General features: G+C 38.6%; 1 protein-coding gene across 1 annotated transcript in view; it reads right to left on the bottom strand.

Moving 5' to 3' along the window:
* Positions 1–21,571, bottom strand: part of LMNTD1 (lamin tail domain containing 1) — a 62,960-nt gene extending 41,389 nt beyond the window's left edge. The window contains exons 1-3 of the mRNA XM_081250195.1: positions 21,474–21,571; positions 12,026–12,261; positions 1,543–1,747 (exon numbers count right to left, since the gene is read on the bottom strand). Of these exons, the coding sequence (XP_081106321.1) occupies positions 1,543–1,747; positions 12,026–12,261; positions 21,474–21,562 (530 nt within the window). The 5' untranslated portion in view covers positions 21,563–21,571. The remainder of the gene's footprint in view (positions 1–1,542; positions 1,748–12,025; positions 12,262–21,473) is intronic.
* Between the last annotated feature and the right edge of the window lie 1,256 nt (positions 21,572–22,827).

The raw sequence follows: 22,827 nt of genomic DNA on the forward strand, positions 1-22,827 counted from the left end.
AATTGCAAATGATGCAACCAACAGGGGGTTAATATCCAAAATGTATAAGCAACTCATACAACTCAATAGTGAAGAAACAAAAAAACACATCCAAAAATGGGCGAAGACCTAAACAGCCATTTTTCCAAAGAAGATACATGAAAAGATGCTCAACATCGCTAATTATTAGAGAAATGCAAGTCAAAACCACAATGGGGAATCACCTCACACCTGTCAGAATGGCTATCTTTAAAAAGTCTACAAATAATAAATGATAGAGAGGGTGTGGAAAAAATAAAACCCTCCTACTGTTGGTGGGAATGTAAATTGGTGCAGCCACTATGGAAGACAGTACAGAGGTTCCTTCAAAACTAAAAATAGAGCTACCATATGATCCAGCAATCCCACTCCTGGGCATATATCCAGACAAAACTATAATTCAAAGAGAAACATGCACCCCAATGTTCATAGCAGCACTATTTACAATAGCCAAGACATGGAAACAACCTAAATGTCCATTGACAGATGAATGGATATAGAAGATGTGGGGTATCTATCTATCTATCTATACATCAGCCATAAAAAAAGAATGAAATAATGCCATATGCAGCAACATGGATGGACCGAGAGATTATCATACTAAGTGAAGTCAGAAAGAGAAAGACAAATACCATATGGTATCACTTATATGTGGAATCTAAAGTATGACACAAATGAACATATCTATTAAACATAAACAAACTCACAAACATAGAGAACAGACTTTTGGTTGCCAAGGGGGAGGAGGGATGGGGGAGGGAAGCATTGGGAGTTTGGGGTAAGCAGATGCAAACTAGTATACATAGGATGGATAAACAACAAGGTTGTACTGTATAGCACAGGTAACTATATTCAGTATCCCTTGATAAATCATAATGGAAAGAATATGAAAAAGAATGTATATATATGTATAACTGAGTCACTTTGCAGTATACCTGAAACTAACACAACATTGCAAATCAACTATACTTCAATAAAATGTTTTTTAAATGTGTTTATTACTAAAAATTCACAATTTAATCTGTTGTTTGTGCAACAAGAAAAGCAGGGTTAAGTAAATGCATAGATGAGTCAGCTTTTATTTTAGTTCTAATATCAACTTTCTTCCTGATAATTTTTTTTCTACAGATACTAATAACCATAAAAATGGATCAGTAAGTTACAAGTCCACCTTTTTCCTTCTGTCTTGAACTCAAGACAGATAAAAAAAGGATTCTAAATCCATCTCAATGATTTACCAATAATGAAAGTTTTCTTGAATAATTGAGTTAACTTTATTGGTAAGACTTATGTAGTGCTGTTTTCTCTGGCATCTTTGAAGAATTAACTTTCCTTGTTTGGTTCCCTAGAAATTTATATTGATTCCTTTTAACTGCCCAGAATATGAAACAGTTATATTTTAATGGATTGCTTAGGCTCTTAGATGAGATCATGGATCTAACAACAGTTAAGAACTTTATTTCCTAGTAATTTATTACTCCTACCCCAATAGAAGATATTAAATAATTCAAATAGAGTATTTACCTGGATCTAGATTGGCCCACTTCTTCAAGAATCATAGAAAAGTGCTTCCAAGTTTTCTTGGTGTGGAATGAGTGCATGACAAGTTTCTTTGAATCACCAAACAAAGATAGGAAATAATCCTCCCCTTCCCCAGTCACAGCTGGCTGAGAAGCAAGCACCGGCATAGGCATAGTGTGTTTCTTTGGAATTTTGAAGTTGTTGAGTCCTTTCAAAGAAACCGAAGAAGGAAACAATAGAGAGAGAAGTAAATAAAAGGTTAAAAGAAACCAAAGCTACTATCTTTATTCTTTGCTTCTACAAAATGATATTCTTTATACATTTTACTGTCACAGTCAAACTAAGTGAGGATAGTTAGAAGCTTTAAAACAGTCTATAAAATAACCAGTAAGTGACTAGTTTTAGTGGCACTCAATTCCTAGAAATAATTGCAGTTATCTTAAAATATCAATTGTATCATCAGCGTAATTACAATTTAACTGATTAAGTTGTACTACAAGCATCATAAGTTTTTGAGTAGGTAAAACATTTGAGTCTCAAATTTGGTACATTATATGTAAGTACAACTTTATTCTATTTTGTATTAGCTTTTCTCCCCAAATTGCTACTCATAAATTAAAGTCTCAAATGAGTCCTTTCCTACCAATGGTTTGTATTTTGCCAGATAAAGACTTAAATTCCTCTAATTAACTAAAATACTTTATTAAAAAGATAAAGTAATGTTTAATCAGATTCTAGTAACCTCTTACTCTTAAAATTCTCAGTAGTAAGATTCAAATACAAAATAAGTTTCAAGATTTTGCATAGAAAGAATCATGCTGGATAAATCTAATTATGTATCTGCAAAGAGAGAGTAACACTACAGACAGGAATCATTATGAAATAGATAGAGCAATGTGTCTTGGATTTAGACACATCTGTACTCCAGCTCTGTCACTTACTAAGCCAAATGATTTAAACCTTCCAATTCTCAGTTTTCCTGAAAATAAAATAAGGATAATACTACTTTGTGTGAGGCGATGTGAGGATTGAAGATAGTATAGGTAAGTGTCTAGAACAGTATCTGGCATTTAGCAGGTACTCAATAAATGAGAGCTATTATTGTAGCACAGGGACTTTGGTCAATGTGACCCTGAATCCAAAGTCATCAAAGGATTAAGACAATCTAGAGTGTGCTTTATCTTCTTGTGTCTTTAACAAAGCCAAAGCAATGTGAAAGATGGAAAGAAATATACACATAGTTCCTAAAGAGGATTCCTCAGAGTATTTTGTTTAGAAGAAATATTTGGAATTAAATTAGTTCATTCCCATTCAAGTGAGTATTTGCTTAATCTTTAAATTCCTTTGGGGAAAGAGAATGTATAGCATCCTTAATAGCTCATCCTGAGGGATGAAAATCTTTGTATTCTAAAAGGAAAGAAGACACATTGATTTTAGTTCCAGTTATTATCTCATCTAGAAATGAAATGAACCAAATGCAATAAGTCTTGGTAGACTCAGCCATCTATCTACAGAGTCAGAACCTACAGTAACTGAAGAAGACTTCATCCCAGCACAACTCTCATCTTGCAAGGCGAAACCAGTATATTTGTTAACCCCTCCCCCCAATACTAGGAGCTTTCACAGTTCAACTCAAATATAGAACATATACCATGATGATACAGTGCCAAAGGATGAGAAATATTACCTCCTTAGATATAAAATGTGTATTTTCACTTTTAAGCATATAGATTTTGGTCATTGCTAAAGGTCATTGTGAATTTAGGAAGCTTCTTCAAAAAATGTATCTTAGGCATACAAACAATGAAGCACAGGGAATATGACAATAATAGCAGTAGATCAAAGTCCTATATAACACTGTGAAAAGGCTTAGGAAAATACCAGGAACAAAATGAAATGTAGATAGGAAGGAGCAAGGCTGTAAATGTCCACAGAATGGTAGAGGAAAATGAAGACATCAGGTAGTCATGGGTGTATTCGTGTTAACAATTTTGAAACTTGTTAGTTGACTGGTAATACAGACCCCAAGTCTATCCTATTCTATGAGAAGGTACTTACAGATACATTCGGATTCACAACTAATTTTATTGAGCACACTTACTATGTGCTAGGTGATTTTCATAAATATCTCATTTAATTCTTAGGATAGCCCTGTGAAGTTGATTTTTTTTTTTTTAAAGTAAAGTTTATTTATTTATTTTTTTAATTAGTTTCTGCTTTATAACAAAGTGAATCAGTCATACATATACATCTGTTCCCACATCCCTTCCCTCATGCATCTCCCTCCCTCCCACCCTCCCCATCCCACCCCTCCAGGCGGTCACAAAGCACCGAGCTGATCTCCCTGTGCTCTGCGGCTGCTTCCCACTATCTATCTACCTTACGTTTGGTAGTGTATATATGTCCATGCCTCTCTTTCGCTTTGTCACAGCTTACCCTTCCCCCTCCCCATATCCTCAAGTCCATTCTCAAGTAGGTCTGTGTCTTTATTCCCGTTTTGCCCCTAGGTTCTTCATGACATTTTTTTCTTAAATTCCATATGTATGTGTCAGCATACAGTATTTGTCTTTCTCTTTCTGACTTACTTCACTCTGTATGACAGACTCTAGGTCCATCCACCTCATTACAAATAGCTCAATTTCGTTTCTTTTCATGGCTGAGTAATATTGCATTGTATATATGTGCCACATCTTCTTTATCCATTCATCCGATGATGGACACTTAGGTTGTTTCCAGCTCCGGGCTATTGTGAATAGAGCTGCAATGAACATTTTGGTACATGTCTCTTTTTGAATTATGGTTTTCTCAGGGTATATGCCCAGTAGTGGGATTGCTGGGTCATATGGTAGTTCTATTTTTAGTTTTTTAAGGAACCTCCATACCGTTCTCCATAGTGGCTGTACCAATTCACATTCCCACCAGCAGTGCAAGAGTGTTCCCTTTTCTCTACACCCTCTCCAGCATTTATTGTTTCTAGATTTCTTGATGATGGCCATTCTGACTGGTGTGAGATGATATCTCATTGTAGTTTTGATTTGCATTTCTCTAATGATTAATGATGTTGAGCATTCTTTCATGTGTTTGTTGGCAGTCTGTATATCTTCTTTGGAGAAATGCCTATTTAAGTCTTCTGCCCATTTTTGGATTGGGTTGTCTGTTTTTTTGCTATTGAGCTGCATGAGCTGTTTATAAATTTTGGAGATTAATCCTTTGTCAGTTGCTTCATTTGCAAATATTTTCTCCCATTCTGAGGGTTGTCTTTTGGTCTTGTTTATGGTTTCCTTTGCTGTGCAAAAGCTTTGAAGTTTCATTAGGTCCCATTTGTTTATCTTTGTTTTTATTTCCATTTCTCTAGGAGGTGGGTCCAAAAGGATCTTGCTGTGATTTATGTCATAGAGTGTTCTACCTATGTTTTCCTCTAAGAGTTTGATAGTTTCTGGCCTTACATTTAGGTCTTTAATCCATTTTGAGCTTATTTTTGTGTATGGTGCTAGGGAATGATCTAATCTCAAACTTTTACAAGTCCCTGTCCAGTTTTCCCAGCACCACTTATTGAAGAGGCTGTCCTTTCTCCACTGTACATTCCTGGCTCCTTTATCAAAGATAAGTTGGCCATATGTGCGTGGGTTTATCTCTGGGCTTTCTATCCTGATCCACTGATCTATCTTTCTGTTTTTATGCCAGTACCAGACTGTCTTAATTACTGTAGCTTTGTAGTATAGTCTGAAGTCAGGGAGCCTGATTCCTCCAGCTCCGTTTTTCGTTCTCAAGATTGCTTTAGCTATTCGGGGCCTTTTGTTTTTCCAAACAAATTTTGAAATTTTTTGTTCTAGTTCTGTGAAAAATGCCATTGGTAGTTTGATAGGGATTGCATTGAATCTGTAGATTGCTTTGGGTAGTAGAGTCATTTTCACAATATTGATTCTTCCAATCCAGGAGAATGGTATATCTCTCCATCTATTTGTATCATCTTTAATTTCTTTCATCAGTGTCTTATAGTTTTCTGCATACAGGTCTTTTGTCTCCTTAGGTAGGTTTATTCCTAGATATTTTATTCTTTTTGTTGCAATGGTAAATGGGAGTGTTTTCTTGATTTCATTTTCAGATTTTTCATCATTAGTGTACAGGAATGCCAGAGATTTCTGTACATTAATTTTATATCCTGCTACTTTACCAAATTCATTGATTAGCTCTAGTAGTTTTTCGGTAGCATCTTTAGGATTCTCTATGTATAGTATCATGTCATCTGCAAACAGTGACAGCTTTACTTCTTCTTTTCCAATTTGGATTCCTTTTATTTCCTTTTCTTCTCTGATTGCTGTGGCTAAAACTTCCAAAACTATGTTGAATAAGAGTGGTGAGAGTGGGCAGCCTTGTCTTGTTCCTGATCTTAGTGGAAATGGTTTCAGTTTTTCACCATTGAGGACAATGTTGGCTGTGGGTTTGTCATATATGGCCTTTATTATGTTGAGGAAAGATCCCTCTATACCTACTTTCTGCAGGGTTTTTATCATAAATGGGTGTTGAATTTTGTCGAAAGCTTTCTCTGCATCTATTGAGATGATCATATGGTTTTTCTCCTTCAACTTGTTAATATGGTGTATTACATTGATTGATTTGTGTATATTGAAGAATCCTTGCATTCCTGGGATAAACCCCACTTGATCATGGTGTATGATCCTTTTAATGTGCTGTTGGATTCTGTTTGCTAGTATTTTGTTGAGGATTTTTGCATCTATGTTCATCAGTGATATTGGCCTGTAGTTTTCTTTCTTTGTGACATCCTTGCCTGGTTTTGGTATCAAGGTGATGTCGGCCTCGTAGAATGAGTTTGGGAGTGTTCCTCCCTCTGCTATATTTTGGAAGAGTTTGAGAAGGATAGGTGTTAGCTCTTCTGTAAATGTTTGATAGAATTCACCTGTGAAGCCATCTGGTCCTGGGCTTTTGTTTGATGGAAGATTTTTAATCACAGTTTCAATTTCAGTGCTTGTGATTGGTCTATTCATATTTTCTCTTTCTTCCTGAGTCAGTCTTGGCAGGTTGTGCATTTCTAAGTATGTGTCCATTTCTTCCAGGTTGTCCATTTTATTGGAATAGAGTTGCTTATAGTAATCTCTCATAATCTTTTGTATTTCTGCAGTGTCAGTTGTTACTTCTCCTTTTTCATTTTTAATTCTATTGATTTGAGTCTTCTCCCTGTTTTTCTTGATGAGTCTGGCTAATGGTTTGTCAATTTTGTTTATCTTCTCAAAGAACCAGCTTTTAGTTTGGTTGATCTTTGCTATCGTTTCCTTCATTTCTTTTTCATTTATTTCTGATCTGATCTTTATGATTTCTTTCCTTCTGCTAGCTTTGGGGTATTTTTGTTCTTCTTTCTCTAATTGCTTTAGGTGCAGGGTCAGGTTGTTTACTCGAAATGCTTCCTGTTTCTTAAGGTGGGATTGTATTGCTATAAACTTCCCCCTTAGAACTGCTTTTGCTGCGTCCCATAGGTTTTGGGTCGTCGTGTCTCCATTGTCATTTGTTTCTAGGTATTTTTTAATTTCCTCTTTGATTTCTTCAGTGATCACTTCGTTATTGAGTAGTGTATTGTTTAGCCTCCATGTGTTTGTATTTTTTACACATCTTTTCCTGTAATTGATGTCTAGTCTCATAGCATTGTGGTCGGAGAAGATACTTGATACAATTTCAATTTTCTTAAAATTACCGAGGCTTGATTTGTGACCCAAGATATGATCTATCCTGGAGAATGTTCCATGAGCACTTGAGAAAAATGTGTATTCTGTTGTTTTTGGATGGAATGTCCTATAAATATCAACTAAGTCCACCTCGTTTAATGTATCATTTAAAGCTTGTGTTTCCTTATTTATTTTCATTTTGGATGATCTGTCCATTGGTGAAAGTGGGGTGTTAAAGTCCCCTACTATGATTGTGTTACTGTCGATTTCCCCTTTTATGGCTGTTAGTATTTGCCTTATGTATTGAGGTGCTCCTATGTTGGGTGCATAAATATTTACAATTGTTATATCTTCTTCTTGGATCGATCCCTTTATCGTTATGTAGTGTCCTTCCTTGTCTCTTCTAATAGTCTTTATTTTAAAGTCTATTTTGTCTGATATAAGAATTGCTACTCCAGCTTTCTTTTGATTTCCATTTGCATGGAATATCTTTTTCCATCCCTTTACTTTCAATCTGTATGTGTCTCTAGGTCTGAAGTGGGTCTCTTGTAGACAGCATATATATGGGTCTTGTTTTTGTATCCATTCAGCCACTCTGTGTCTTTTGGTGGCAGCATTTAGTCCATTTACATTTAAGGTAATTATTGATATGTATGTTCCTATTCCCATTTCCTTAATTGCTTTGGGTTCGTTATTGTAGGTATATTCCTTCTGTTGTGTTTCTTGCCTAGAGAAGTTCCTTTAGCATTTGTTGTAAAGCTGGTTTGGTGGTGCTGAACTCTCTCAGCTTTTGCTTGTCTGTAAACGTTTTAATTTCTCCATCAAATCTGAATGAGATCCTTGCTGGGTAGAGTAATCTAGGTTGCAGGTTTCTCTCCTTCATCACTTTAATTATGTCCTGCCACTCCCTTCTGGCTTGTAGGGTTTCTGCTGAGAGATCAGCTGTTAACCTGATGGGGATTCCCTTGTGTGTTATTTGTTGTTTTTGCCTTGCTGCTTTTAATATGATTTCTTTGTGTTTAATTTTTGACAGTTTGATTAATATGTGTCTTGGTGTATTTCTCCTTGGATTTATTCTGTATGGGACTCTCTGTGCCTCCTGGACTTGATTAACTATTTCCTTTCCCATATTGGGGAAGTTTTCAACTATAATCTCTTCAAATATTTTCTCAGTCCCTTTCTTTTTCTCTTCTTCTTCTGGAACCCCTATAATTCGAATGTTGGTGCGTTTAATGTTGTCCCAGAGGTCTCTGAGACTGTCCTCTGTTCTTTTCATTCTTTTTTCTTTATTTTGCTCTGCAGCAGTTATTTCCACTATTTTATCTTCCACCTCACTTATCCGTTCTTCTGCCTCAGTTATTCTGCTATTGATCCCATCTAGAGTATTTTTTTATTTCATGTATTGTGTTTTTAATCGATGCTTGATTCATCTTTAGTTCTTCTAGGTCCTTGTTAACTGTTTCTTGCATTTTGTCTATTCTATTTCCAAGATTTTGGATCTGGGAAATAGAATCTTGGATCATCTTTACCATCATTATTCTGAATTCTTTTTCAGGTAGGCTGCCTATTACCTCTTCATTTGTTAGATCTGGTGGGTTTTTATCTTGCTCCTTCTCCTGCTGTGTGTTTTTCTGTCTTCTCATTTTGCTTATCTTACTGTGTTTGGGGTCTCCTTTTTGCAGGCTGCCGGTTCGTAGTTCCCGTTGTTTTTGGTGTCTGTCCCCAGTGGCTAAGGTTGTTTCAGTAGGTTGTCTAGGCTTCCTGGTGGGGGGACTAATTCCTGTGCTCTGGTGGTTGAGGCTCGATCTTGTCTTTCTGGTGGACAGGTCCACGTCTGGTGGTGTGTTTTGGGGTGCCTATGGCCTTATTATGTTTTTAAGTAGCCTCTCTGCTAATGGGTGGGGTTGTGTTCCTGCCTTGCTAGTTGCTTGGCATAGGGTGACCTGCACTGTAGCTTGCTGGTCGTTGACTGAAGCTGGGTGCTTGTGTTGGGATGGAGATCTCTGGGAGATTTTCGCTGCTTGATATTATGTGGAGCTGGGAGGTCTCTTGTGGACCCGTGTCCTGAAGTTGGTTCTCCCACTTCAGAGGCACAGCACTGGCTCCTGGCTGCAGCACCAAGAGCCTTTCATCCACCCGGCTCAGAGTAACAGGGAGAAAAAGTAGAAAGAAAGAATTAGTAGAAGAAAGAAAGAGAGAGGGAAAGAAAGGAAGAAGGGAAGAAAGGAAGGAAGGAAGGAAGGAAGAAAGAAAGGAGGGAGGGAGGGAGGAAGGAAAGGAAGAAAGACAGGAGGGAGGGAGGAAGGAAAGAAAAAGAAAGTGGAAAGAAGAAGGGTGGGAGGGAGGAAAGAAAAAGAAAGAAGGAGGAGCGGAGGGAGGGAGGGAGGAAGGGAGAGTAGGAAAAAAAGAAAGAGCAGGTAAAGTAAAATAGAATAAAGTATGAAATATAGTAGCGTTATTAAAATTAGAAAGTAATTTTTGAAAAAAAAAAAAACCGGACCGATAGAACCCTGGGACATATGGTGGAAGCAAAGTTATACAGAGAGAATATTACACAGAAGATTACACATACACATTCACAAAAAGAGAGCAGGGGGAAAAATCAAAAATCTTGCTCTCCAAGTCCACCTCCTCAATTTGGGATAATTCGTTGTAAGAAGAGGAAAAGGGCGAGAAGTCTGAAATCTTGCTCTCTAAGTCCACCTCCTTAATTTGGAATAATTCGTTGTAAAAAGAGGAAAAGGGGGGAAAGTCTTAAATCTTGTCCTCAAAGTCCACTTCCTCAATTTGGGATGATTCGCTGTCCATTCATGCACTCCACAGACGCAGGGCACATCAAATGGACCGTGGAGCTTTAATCCGCTGCCTCCGAGGCTGCACAGAGAGATTTCCCTGCCTCTGCTCTCACAGCTCCCGGGTCTCAGCCTTGGACCTGGCCCCGCCTCTGCGCGTAGGTCGCCGGAGGGCGTCCGTTCTTCGCTCAGACAGGACGGGTTTAAAGGAGCCGCTGATTCGGGGGCTCTGGCTCACTCAGGCAGAGGGGAGGGAGGGGCGCGCAGTGTGGGGCGGGCCTGCGGCGGCAGAGGCCGGCGTGACGTTGCAGCAGCCCGTGGCGCTCCGTGCGCTTTCCCGGGAAAGCCGTCCCCGGGTCTCGGGGACCCCGGCAGTGGCGGGGTGCACAGGCCCCCCGGAAGGCGGGGCGGACAGTGACCCGCGCTCGCACACAGGCCCCGCGGCGGCGGCGGCGGCGGCGGGCCGCGGCGGGCGGCGGTGGCGGCGGCGGCGGCGGCGGCGGGCCGCGGCGGCGGGCGGCGGCGGGTGGCGGCGGCGGCGGCCCACGCCCGTCTCCGAGGTCCGTGCCTTACCCGCGGCTCGTGCCTGTCTCCGGCGCTTCCCCAAGCAGCCCTCTTAATGCCCTCTCCTCGCGCACCAGGAAACAAAAGGGAAAAAAGTCTCTTGCCTCTTCAGCAGCTCCAGACCCTTTCCCCGGACTCCCTCCGGGCTAGCCGTGGTGCACTAACCCCTTCAGGCTCTCTTCCTGCCGCCAGCCCCAGTCCTCTCCCTGCGCTCCGACTGAAAGCCGATACCCGAGCCTCAGCTCCCAGCCCCGCCCGCCACGGCGGCCGAGCAGACAAGCCTCTCGGGCTGGTGTGTGCCTGAGGGCACCGGTCCTCTGTGCCAGAATCTCTCCGCTTTGCCCTCCGCACCCCTGTTGCTGTGCTCTCCTCCGCTACTCCGAAGCTTTCCCCCTCCGCCACCTGCAGTCTCCGCCCGCGAAGGGGCTTGTAGTGTGTAGAAACCTTCCCCCCTTCACGGCTCCCTCCCACTGGTGCAGGTCCCGTCCCTATCCTATTGTCTCTGTTTATTCTTTTTTTCTTTTGCCCTACCCAGGTATGTGGGGAGCTTCTTGCCTTTTGGGGGGTCTGAGGTCTTCTGTCAGCGTTCAGTAGGTGTTCTGTAGGAGTTGTTCCACGTGTAGATGAATTTCTGATGTATCTGTGGGGAGGAAGGTGATCTCCGCGTCTTACTCTTCCGCCATCTTCTGAAGTTGATATTTTAATCCCCATTTTATAGGTGTGGAAAATGGGACTCAGAGATGCTAAATACCTTACTTAATGTCCCATGTTATTGGGATTACAAAGGTGATTTGAACCTAGGTCCTCTGTTTCCAAGGGCAGTGGTCTTTTTAGTAAACGTTGATAACATGCCCTCAGAGTTCCCTAAACATGGTGAGGAACATACACCTCATAGTGTGAGCACTGCTGAGTGCATTGTTGGCAACTGTCAAAACTTTACTGCTGCTTTCATTTTCCTCTTCTCCAAATTCTTTATTGTTTTTTCCCTTTTCTCTCCACCATTTTATTACCTACTTTATCTTTCTTCTTTCTCTTATCTACCCGTCTTTCCTTACTTAAGCCATAGTCTCCTATAGCATAACATACATAAGACATTGTTAATCTTTCTGATAGCATTCAGAGGAAGGGCAGTTAATGCTATACATTACAATTTTTAATCATTTAGCAATTCTAGAGCATCTAAGTGGTCAACCCATGAATCATTATGATAACTCAAGATATTTTAATCATAGAGATGATGTACTTGGCCACCTATGTTTATGTGACTTGAATATGACTCCAGTGCTAGAATTAATGGTGGGCAGAGTCAAGTTATTCTGCATATGACATTAAGAAATTAGTATTATTGGAGACAAATAATAAAACACCATTCTGGCTTCTAGGCACATAAAGACTCTGTTGAACTATATGCTTTAAAAGTACTCTAAAAAACTTGGTACATGTTTTGCTTACCCAAGCTGTCTTCTGATTGGGAATGGCTCACTAGAGCAGGTTTAAGAGGCCTTGGTCCAATTGTTGATAATGTTACTCCACTAACCTGAGGGCTGGACAGATAGTAACTGAGAGGTATTTCATTGGATAATGACCATGAACATGGCAGTGTAGTGGTATCTGAATCCGTTGACGTTGGAAAAAAATGTACTAAAGATTGCTGTGTCTTTGAGAGATCGTCACGTGTGTCTTCAATTCTGTGTACAAAAATTAGTATAATAAACAAAGTGAGAAAGTCAAAATGATAGACTGTGAGCACAAGAAGCATTAATTATCATTATTACTCAGGGTTTTGCTTTTCAAAGATATTATGCATCTAACACAAGTGCAAGAACGTCTTATACTTTTAGTTTTAACAATCTAAATAAAACACTTTAGTGTCAAGTCATGCTTTTCTCTCTTCTATGTAAAAATCAATAAACTCCTACTTCAGACAGTTTTGCAAAAGTGTAAATGCTGAAAGAAGAAAATAAAAATTACTATATTCCACCAACTAAAAATTTTTACCATTTCCTGCCATGCTTTTTATTTTTATTAAAATTTTTTTATTGAAATATAGTTGATTTACAATTTTATATTAATTTCAGGTGTACAACATAGTGATTCAATATTTTTTCCTTCCAGGCCTTTTAATGCAATTTTTTTTTTTTTTTTTCAGTACTCAGGCCTCTCACTGTTGTGACCTCTCCCGTTGTGGAGCATAGACTCTGCACGCGCAGGCTCAGCAGCAATGGCTCACCGGCCTAGCTGCTCCGCGGCATGTGGGATCTTCCCAGACCGGGGCACGAACCCGTGTCCTCTGCATCGGCAGGTGGACTCTCAACCACTGCGCCACCAGGGAAGCCCTAATGCATTTTTTTCCACTCAAAATTGAGATTCTATAAACCATTTATATCCCACTTTTATCACTTATTATATTTCCCCTTTCCATTAACATGAAAAACATGATTATCATTTCTGTTTAATATGTAATGGTTTACTATACTTTTTCCTTTAATTTCTCCTTTTGCTTACCTAATTTTCCTGTATTTATAAAGATTCTAGAGTTAATGTGTGCTTTCAAATGCACTTTACAAATTAATAACTATAAATACAGCTCACATGTGTATGTTTGTGTGTATCTGTGTATGTATATGTGTGAATGCTGAAGGGACTAGCACAAAAGAGGGAGAAGAAAGACTTACTTTCCGAGTATTATTTTTGGAAGTAAATCCTACTATATGAATAAAGATTTTCCTTTCTTTCTTTTTCATAAATGTAAAAGTATAGTGTGCAAGCATTTAAACAAAATCCCTAAACTACAGTACACTTATTTTACAAGTAAAACAATATTCTCATGGAGCAGCTCGTGAAAAGGCTTATGACAACTGCATTTTATGAGTCACATTGAGGCTCTTCTCAGTAACTTCAAAGCAATCCATGTGTGTGTGAATGTGTGTGTGTTTAATGCTTGAATTGTGAACAAAGTCCTGGGGTCCAACCCTTTAGCTCTCTGAAAAACCAGACACTTGGCCAGCCCAAGCCCTCCCTTCCTGGGGGCCAAATGTCTATCCACTATAAGTCAGGAACTAAGTGTTTTGCCTCCAAGCACTGTCTCTATTTTGATCTCTTTGTTTTCCAGAGTTCCTATAATGTTATTTTAGCCAGTCTTCTGTTCTTTGTTTTTGTTTTTCCAAATCTTTCTATAACGGAACAAGGGCCTGAAGCTTCCTAATCTGCCATCTTGCTGATGTTACTCTCAATCTCTTTGTTTACCAAGAGGTATTCACAGTCGTTTTGTTCTATAATTTGTAAGCTCCTTCATCAGAAATATTATATCTGGAGAGCTCTGTATTCAAAATCAGAATTCTCTAAGTGTGCCTCTCACAAGGCACAGATATCTCAGACAATTTTTAAAAATAATTAAATGGCATTGGCTTTGGAAACTGCATTATTATTAGCCCAGTACTTATCAAGCTTGAGCACATGCCATTCTACCGACTACCCAACCACTCATCTTTGTCAAAAATCTCTAACCCATGAAGATATGCTCTTGAGTATGACTGTGGTGGTAACGAAAAGGAGACTACAGAGGTCTATTGTCAAATGACAAATATTTCATCTCTGTCTAAACTGAGACAGATCATATGACATAATTTTTCCCTGCCACTGTCTAGAATAAGCAGGAAAAAGACCTTTCTCTTTCAAAGTTCCTTACATCTGGGTTTCATTACAGACAACTGGCTACATCTTTTCAGCATGTTCATTTTATAAGCTCTGAATTTTTTTCTTCCACTGGTAAAACAATAGCATTTCCAAATAAATTTAATTCCACAAAAGATTCCCAATAAGCCTTTGCAAATGTTGTGATCAAAGAACTTCAGTTTAGGGCCACAGGGGATTCTTGTTTTTGTAGTTGAATAAGAAATTTCTAATGGCAGCACACACTGTTGGAAGAACTGAAACATTTCAGGAAGAAATGAGCATGATGTAGCCCAATTGTCTGAGCCCTGCACTCACCCATCTATCAGACTCCTTTTGGAAGATGAGAGATTTTCTTCCTTGTTCTTAGCGAGGTTTCCCTTTCCCATGTGGAATTTTCCAAGCCCTTACTTGGTATTTTGCTCCCTCTGTAATTGATTAGCACTAAACCAGAGGCAGTTATAAAAGTTCAATTCCAGCATTTCACTGTTATTTCAATGCTGCATTGGTAATACTGACAACAGTTATTTCTCAGATGACCTCTAAGAACAAATATTTAAAAAATAGACTTGAGGGAGATTGGTTCAAGATGGCAGAGTAGAAGGACGTGAGCTCACTCCCTCTTGCGAGAGCACTGGAATCATAACTAACTGCTGAAAAATCATCAACAGGAAGACACTGGAACTCAACAAAAAAGATACTCCACATCCAAAGACAAAGGAGAAGCCTCAATGAGACAGTAGGAGGGGTGCAATCACAATAAAATCAAAATCTATAACCACTGGGTGGGTGACTCACAAACAGCAAAACAATTACAGCACAGGAGTCCATCCACTGGAGTGAAGGTTCTAAGCACCAAGTCAGGCTTCCCAACCTCGGGGTCTGGCAATAGGAGGAGGAATTCCCAGAGAATCAGACATTGAAGGCTAGTGGGATTTGATTGCAGGACTTGGACAGGACTAGGGGAAACAGAGACTCCACTCTTGGAGGGCACATACAAAGTAGTGTGCACATCAGGAACCAGGGAAAAGGAGAATTGACCCCAGAGGAGACTGAAGCAGAGCAACCTGCTAGTGTTGGAGGGTATCCTGCAGAGGCGGGAGTTGGCTGTGGCTCACCATGGGGACAAGGACATTGGCAGCAGAAGTTCTGGGAAGTACTCCTTGGCATGAGCCCTCCCAGAGTCTGCTGTTAGTCCCACTAAAGAGCCTGTAGACTCCAGTGCTGGGTCGCCTCAGGCCAAACAACCAACAAGGAGGGAACCAACAGCCCCACCCATCAGCAGACAAGGGAATTAAAATTTTACTGAGCTCTGCCCACCAGAGTAACACCCAGCTCTACCCACCACCAGTCCCTCCCATCAGGAAACTTCCACAAGCCTCTTAGACAGCCTCATCCACCAGAGGGAAGACAGCAAAAGCAAGAAGAACTACAATTCTGCAGCTTGTAGAACAAAAACCACATTCACAGAAAGACAGACAAGATGAAAAGGCAGAGGGCTATGTACCAGATGAAGGAACAAGATAAAACCCCAGAAAAACAACTAAATGAAGTGGAGATAGGCAACCTCCCAGAAAAACAATTCAGAATAATGATAGTGAAGAAGATCCAGGACCTCAGAAAATAATGGAGGCAAAGATCAAGAAGATGCAAGAAATGTTTAACAAAGACCTAGAAGAATTAAAGAACAAACACCTAGAAGAATTAAAGAACAAACAGAGATGAACAGTACAATAACTGAAATGAAAAAATACACTAGAAGTAATCAATAGCAAAATAACTGAGGCAGAAAAACGGATAAGTGACCTGGAAGACAGAATGATGGAATTCACTGCTGAGGAATAGAATAAAGAAAAAAGAATGAAAAGAAATGAAGATAGCCAAAGAGACCTCTGGGATAACATTAACTGCACCAACATTCACATTATAGGGGTCCCAGAAACAGAAGAGAGAGAGAAAGGAGCCGAGAAAATACTTGAAGAGATTATAGTCAAAAACTTCACTAACATGGGAAAAGAAATAACCACCAAAGTCCAGGAAGCACAGAGAGTCCGAGGCAGGATAAAGCCAAGGAGAAACATGCTGAGACACATAGTAATCAAATTGACAACAATTAAAGACAAAGAAAAATTATTAAAAGCAACAAGGGAAAAATGTCAAATAACATACAAGGGAACTCCCATAAGGTTAATAGCTGATTTCTCAGCAGAAACTCTGCAAGCCAGAAGGGAGTGGCACTATATATTTAAGGTGATAAAAGGGAAGAACTTACAACCAAGATTACTACACCTGGGCTTCCCTGGTGGCGCAGTGGTTGAGAGTCCGCCTGCCGATGCAGGGGACACGGGTTCGTGCCCCTATCCCGGAAGATCCCACATGCCGCGCAGCGGCTGGGCCCGCGAGCCATGGCCGCGGAGCCTGTGTGTCCGGAGCCTGTGCTCCGCAACGGGAGAGGCCACAGCAGTGAGAGGCCCGCGTACAGAAAAAAAAAAAAAAAAAAAAAAAAAGATTACTACACCTGGTGAGGATCTCAATTCAGACTCGACGGAGAAATCAAAAGCTTTACAGACAAGCAAAAGCTAAGAGAATTCAGCACCACCAAACCAGCTCTACAACAAATGCCAAAGGAACATCTCTAAGTGGGAAACACAAGAGAAGAACAGGACCTACAAAAGCAAAAACAAAACAATTAAGAAAATGGTAATAGGAACATACATATCGATAATTACCTTAAATATGAATGGATTAAATGTTCCAACCAAAAGACACAGGCTTGCTGAATGGATATAAAACCAAAACCCGTCTATATGCTGTCTACAAGAGATCCACTTCAGACCTAGGGACACATACAGACTGAAAGTGAGGGGATGGAAAAAGATATTCCATGCAAATGGAAATCAAAAGAAAGCTGGAATAGCAATACTCATATCAGATAAAATAGACTTTAAAATAAAGAATGTTTCAAGAGACAAGGAAGGACACAACATAATGATCAAGGGATCAATACAAGAAGTAGATATAAAAATTATAAATATATATGCACCCAACATAGGAGCACCCTAATACATAAGACACACTCTAACAGCTATAAAAGAAGAAATCGACAGTAACACAGTAATAGTGGGGGACTTTAACACCTCATTACACCAGTGGACAGATCATCCAAAGAGAAAATTAATAAGGAAACACAAGCTGTAAATGACACAATAAACCAGATAGATTTAATTGATAGTTATAGGATATTCTATCCAAAAACAGCAGATGACACTTTCTTCTCAAGTGCACATGGAACATTCTCCAGTATAAATCACATCTTGGGTCACAAATCAAGCCTCGGTAAATTTAAGAAAATTGAAATCATATCAAGCATCTTTTCCGACCACAACACTATGAGATTAGAAATCAATTACAGGGGAAAAAAATGTAAAAAATACAAACACATGGAGGCTAAACAATACATTACTAAATAACCAAGAGATCACTGAAGAAATCAAAGAGGAAATCAAAAAATACCTAGAGACAAATGACAATGAAAACACAATGATCCAAAACCTATGGGATGCAGCAAAAGCAGTTCTAAGAGAGAAGTTTATAGCAATACAATCCTACCTCAAGAAACAAGAAGCATCTCAAATAAACAATCTGAACTTACACCTAAAGGAACTAGAGAAAGAAGAACAAACAAAACCCAAAGTTAGTAGAATGAAAGAAATCATAAAGATCAGAGCAGAAATAAGTGAAATAGAAACAAAGAAAACAATAGCAAAGATCAATAAAACTAGAAGCTGGTTCTCTGAGAAGATAAACAAAATTGATAAAACTTTAGCCAGACTCATGAAGAAAAAGAGGGAGAGGACTGAAACCAATAAAATTAGAAATGAAAAAGAAGTTACAACAGACACCACCGAAATACAAAATATCATAAGAGACTATGACAAGCAACTCTATGCCAGTAAAATGGAGAACCTGGAAGAAATGGACAAATTCTTAGAAAGGTATAACTTTCCAAGACTGAACCAGGAAGAAATAGAAAATATGAACAGACAAATCACAAGTAATGAAATTGAAACTGTGATTAAAAATCTTCCAACAAACCAAAGTCCAGAACCAGATGGCTTCACAGGTAAATTCTATCAGACATTTAGAGAAGAGCTAACACCAATGCTTCTCAAACTCTTCCAAAATTTGCAGAAGAAGGAACACTCCCAAACTCATTCTACAAGGCCACCATCACTCTGATACTGAAACCAGGCAAATATACTACAAAAAAAAGAAAACTACAGACCAATATCACTGATGAATATAGATGCAAAAATCCTGAGCAAAATAGTAGCAAACAGAGTCCAATGACACATTAACAGGACCATACACCATGGTCAAGTGGGATTTATCCCAAGGAGGCAAGGATCCTTCAATATACTCAAATGAATCAATGTGATACACCATATTAACAAACTGAAGAATAAAAACCATAGGATCATCTCAGTAGATGCAGAAAAAGCTTTTGACAAAATTCAACACCCATTTATGATAAAAACTCTCCAGGAAGTTCGCATAGAGGGAACCTACCTCAACATAATAAAGGCCATTTATTACAAACCCACAGCAAACATCATTCTCAATGGTGAAAAATTGAAAGCATTTTCTCTAAGATCAGGAACAACACAAGGACTTCCACTCTTGCCACTATTATTCAACATAGTTTTGGAAGTCCTAGCCATGGAAATCAGAGAGGAAAAGGAAATAAAAAGAATACAAACTGGAAAAGAAGAAATAAAACTGTCACTGTTTGCAGATGACATGATACTATATACAGAGATTCCTAAAGATGCTACCAGAAAATTACTAGAGCTAATCAATGAATTTGGTAAAGTTGCAGGATACAAAATTAATGCACAGAAATCTCTTGCCTTCCTATACACTAACAATGAAAGATCAGAAAGAGAAATTAAGGAAACAATCCCATTCACCATTGCTACAAAAAGTATAAAATACCTAGGTATAAACCTACCTAAGGCGGTAAAAGACCTGTTCTCAGAAAATTATAAGACACTGATGAAAAAACCAAAGATTACACAAACAGATGGAGATATACCATGTTCTTGGATTGGAAGAATCAATATTGTGAAAATGACTATACTACCCAAAACAATCTACAGATTCAATGCAATTCCTATCAAATTACCACTGGCATTTTTTACAGAACTAGAACAAAACATCTTCTAGACACAAAAGACCCCATATAGCTAAAGCAATCTTGAGGAAAAAAAAATGGAGCTGGACGTATCAGTCGCCCTGACTTCAGACTATACTACAAAGCTACAGTAATCAAGACAATATGGTACTGGCAGAAAAACAGAAATAGAGATCAATAGAACAGGATAGAAATCCCAGAGATAAACCCACACACCTGTGGTCAACTAATCTATGACAAAGAGGCAGGGATATACAATGGAGAAAAGATGGTCTCTTCAATAAGTGGTGCTGGGAAAACTGGACAGCTACATGTAAAAGAATACAGATATAACACTCCCTAACACCATACACAAAATAAACTCCAAATGGATTAAAGACCTAAATGTAAGATCAGACACTATAAAACTCTTAGAGGACAACATTGGAAGAACACTCTTTGACATAAATCATAGCAAGATCTTTTTTGACCCACCTCCTAGAGTAATGGAAATAAAAACAAAAATAAACAAATAGGACCTAATGAAACTTAAAAGCTTTTGGACAGCAAAGGAAACTATAAACAAGACAAAAAGCCTACCCTCAGAGTGGGAGAAAATATTTGCAAACGTATCAACAGACAGAGGATTAATCTCCAAAATATATAAACAGCTCATGGAGCCCAATATTAAAAAAAACAAACAACCCAGTCAAAAAATGGACAGAAGGCCTAAATAGTCATTTCTCCAAAGAAGACATACAGATGGCCAATAGGCACATGAAAAGCTGCTCAACATCACTAATTATTAGAGAAATGCAAATCAGAGCTACAATGAGGTATCACCTCACACCAGTTAGAATGGGTATCATCAGAAAATTTACAAACCATAAATGCTGGAGAGGGTGTGGAGAAAAGGGAACCCTCTTGCACTGTTGGTGGGAATGTAAACTGATACAGCCACTATGGAGAACAGCATGGAAGTTCCTTAGAAAATAAAAAATATAATTACCATACGATCCAGCAATCCCACTACCGGGCATATACCCAGAGAAAACCATAATTCAAAAAGATATATTCACCCCAATGTTCAATGCACCACTATTTACAATAGTTAGGTCATGGAAACAACCTAAATGCCCATCGACAGATGAATGGATAAAGAAGGTGTGGTACATATATACAATAGAATATTACTCAGCCATAAAAAGGAACAAAATTCAGTCATTTGTAGAGACATGGTTGGACCTAGAGACTGTCATATAGAGTGAAGTAAGTCAGAAAGAGAAAAACAAATATCATATATTAACACATATATGTGGAATCTAGAAAAATCGTACAGATGAACTGGTTTGCAAGGCAGAAATAGAAACACAGATGTAGAGAACAAACGCATGGACACCCAGGGGGGAAAGCGGGAGGTGGGGGATTGTGGTGGTAGTGGGATGAATTGGGAGATTGGGATTGACATATATAAACTAATATGTGTAAAACAGATAATTAATAAAAACACTTAAAAAAATAGACTTGAACTGATCAGTAAACACAGGGCATCTAGATCTAAACTAACATTAGCCTTAAACTGTGTATATTCAATATTAGTGATCATTTTCTAGAAAACATTGGAAAACCAATGCTAATGCTTTATTTGATAGAATGGTTTACATTAGTAGTAAAAAGAGAGTTGTAGCTTTTATTTAACATCCTCACAGACATCTCCCAAACCAAAATTCTCTAGCAGTTCTCTGTCCCTGGGTTAACAAATTAGTTTTAAAGAAACTGTCTGCCAATTACCTTAAAGAAACAATTAACATGCTAGATATGAGCTTTGGAATCTCAACCAGGTCTGATAGGATGGAGATCTGTCTAGGTGAATTTTTACATTACTCAAAGACTAAACCTTATAAAACAGTGGTTGGGGAAATTGTATGTTATCATTAATTAATTTTAGGAGATTTGTAGACTCGGTTCTAGTTCAAACTTTTTATAAGCTGTTTTGAAACAAAGAGGTCAAATATTCTATCCTCAACTTCTAAAACTCATTTGTGCCTTTCTTACTGAGCTTGATTTTCCATTTTATCTTCCTGCTCATGGACTTCACTCTGCAGGACTGCCGAAATTTCCTGAGTGGCTTGTGTGTCTTTCATCTTGGCTGGAAGAGAAGTCTCTTTTCTTTTCTGGGAAAACAAATCATGACATTAGTCAGTGAATAGAGCTGAGCTTCAAGGCAGATTTTCTTTTTTGAGTGACCTCACTTGTTAATCTAACTACCTTAAAGCACCTGCCAGACTTCATGATTTCTTAACCAAGCTGGGGCCACAACCAGGATTCTAATATGAATATGTAAGCACTGATATAGCCAATACTGATATAGCCAATACTGATATTGGCTAAAAATATTAAACAAATCTAGATGAAGGTGTGTAGCACTCACTGGAAGCAACTCAAGAGGCAGCGCAGTAAGCCAGCAAAGCTACCTTTACGATGACAACTTTCACATCTGGCCAACACTGCCTGTTAGAACACTGTGAAGTAATGTCTCCATAGTTACAAAGTTCCAGTCTCTGAACAATTACTATGTTAATGCTGCACCTGCTTTGCAGTTTGCAGACATCAAATACCAGTAACTTGTTTTTAAGAGAGCTGTTTATCCTACCAGACAAACTTTGCCATCAAAATGTTTGATATCCTATTTTGGATTTCTTAGGATTAAGGCTAGTATGCAAATATTGGGGGAGTTAATCACTGTTTTTTGTCTTTTTGTTTGTTTTGTTTTGACAGATGCTCTTTGAACACATGGCAACATCTAGGCAGCAGGAACAGAAAACTTGTGTATTTTAAGGCGAAAAGAAACCTATTGGTAGAAACAGTGAAATCAAAGCCAGGAGTTCTAAATTCTTCTAGTTACACAAGCAATATGATTTAGAAGAAATCACTTAATTCAGATTCTATCTTGAGTAAAAGATCCACACAATGTGTCATGATAATAATGGCATGGGGATAAAATTAACCCATATGAAAGTAAATGATTATACACAGTAATAAGATATAGAATGATGATGATTACTGGGTGAGTAAGTTCATTCAATAAATATTTAAATAAGCATCTACTGTGTACCAGGAACCAGCAAGTTACTATGAACAAATAATTCCCACTTCAAGGAATAATGATAAAGTATCTTCCAATTTAGATTAGACAATGGCTTCCAAAAAATTAAAAATAGAACTACCATATGACACAGCAATCCCACTACTGGGCATATATCCTGAGAAAACCATAATTCAAAAAGAGTCATGTACCACAATGTTCATTGCAGCTCTATTTACAATAGCCAGGATATGGAAGCAACCTAAGTGTCCATCGACAGATGAATGGATAAAGATGTGGCAAATATATACAATGGAATATTAC

The sequence above is a fragment of the Mesoplodon bidens genome (assembly GCF_964165515.1).
Source record: "Mesoplodon bidens genome assembly, chromosome: 11".
Taxonomy (NCBI): Eukaryota; Metazoa; Chordata; class Mammalia; order Artiodactyla; family Ziphiidae; genus Mesoplodon; species Mesoplodon bidens.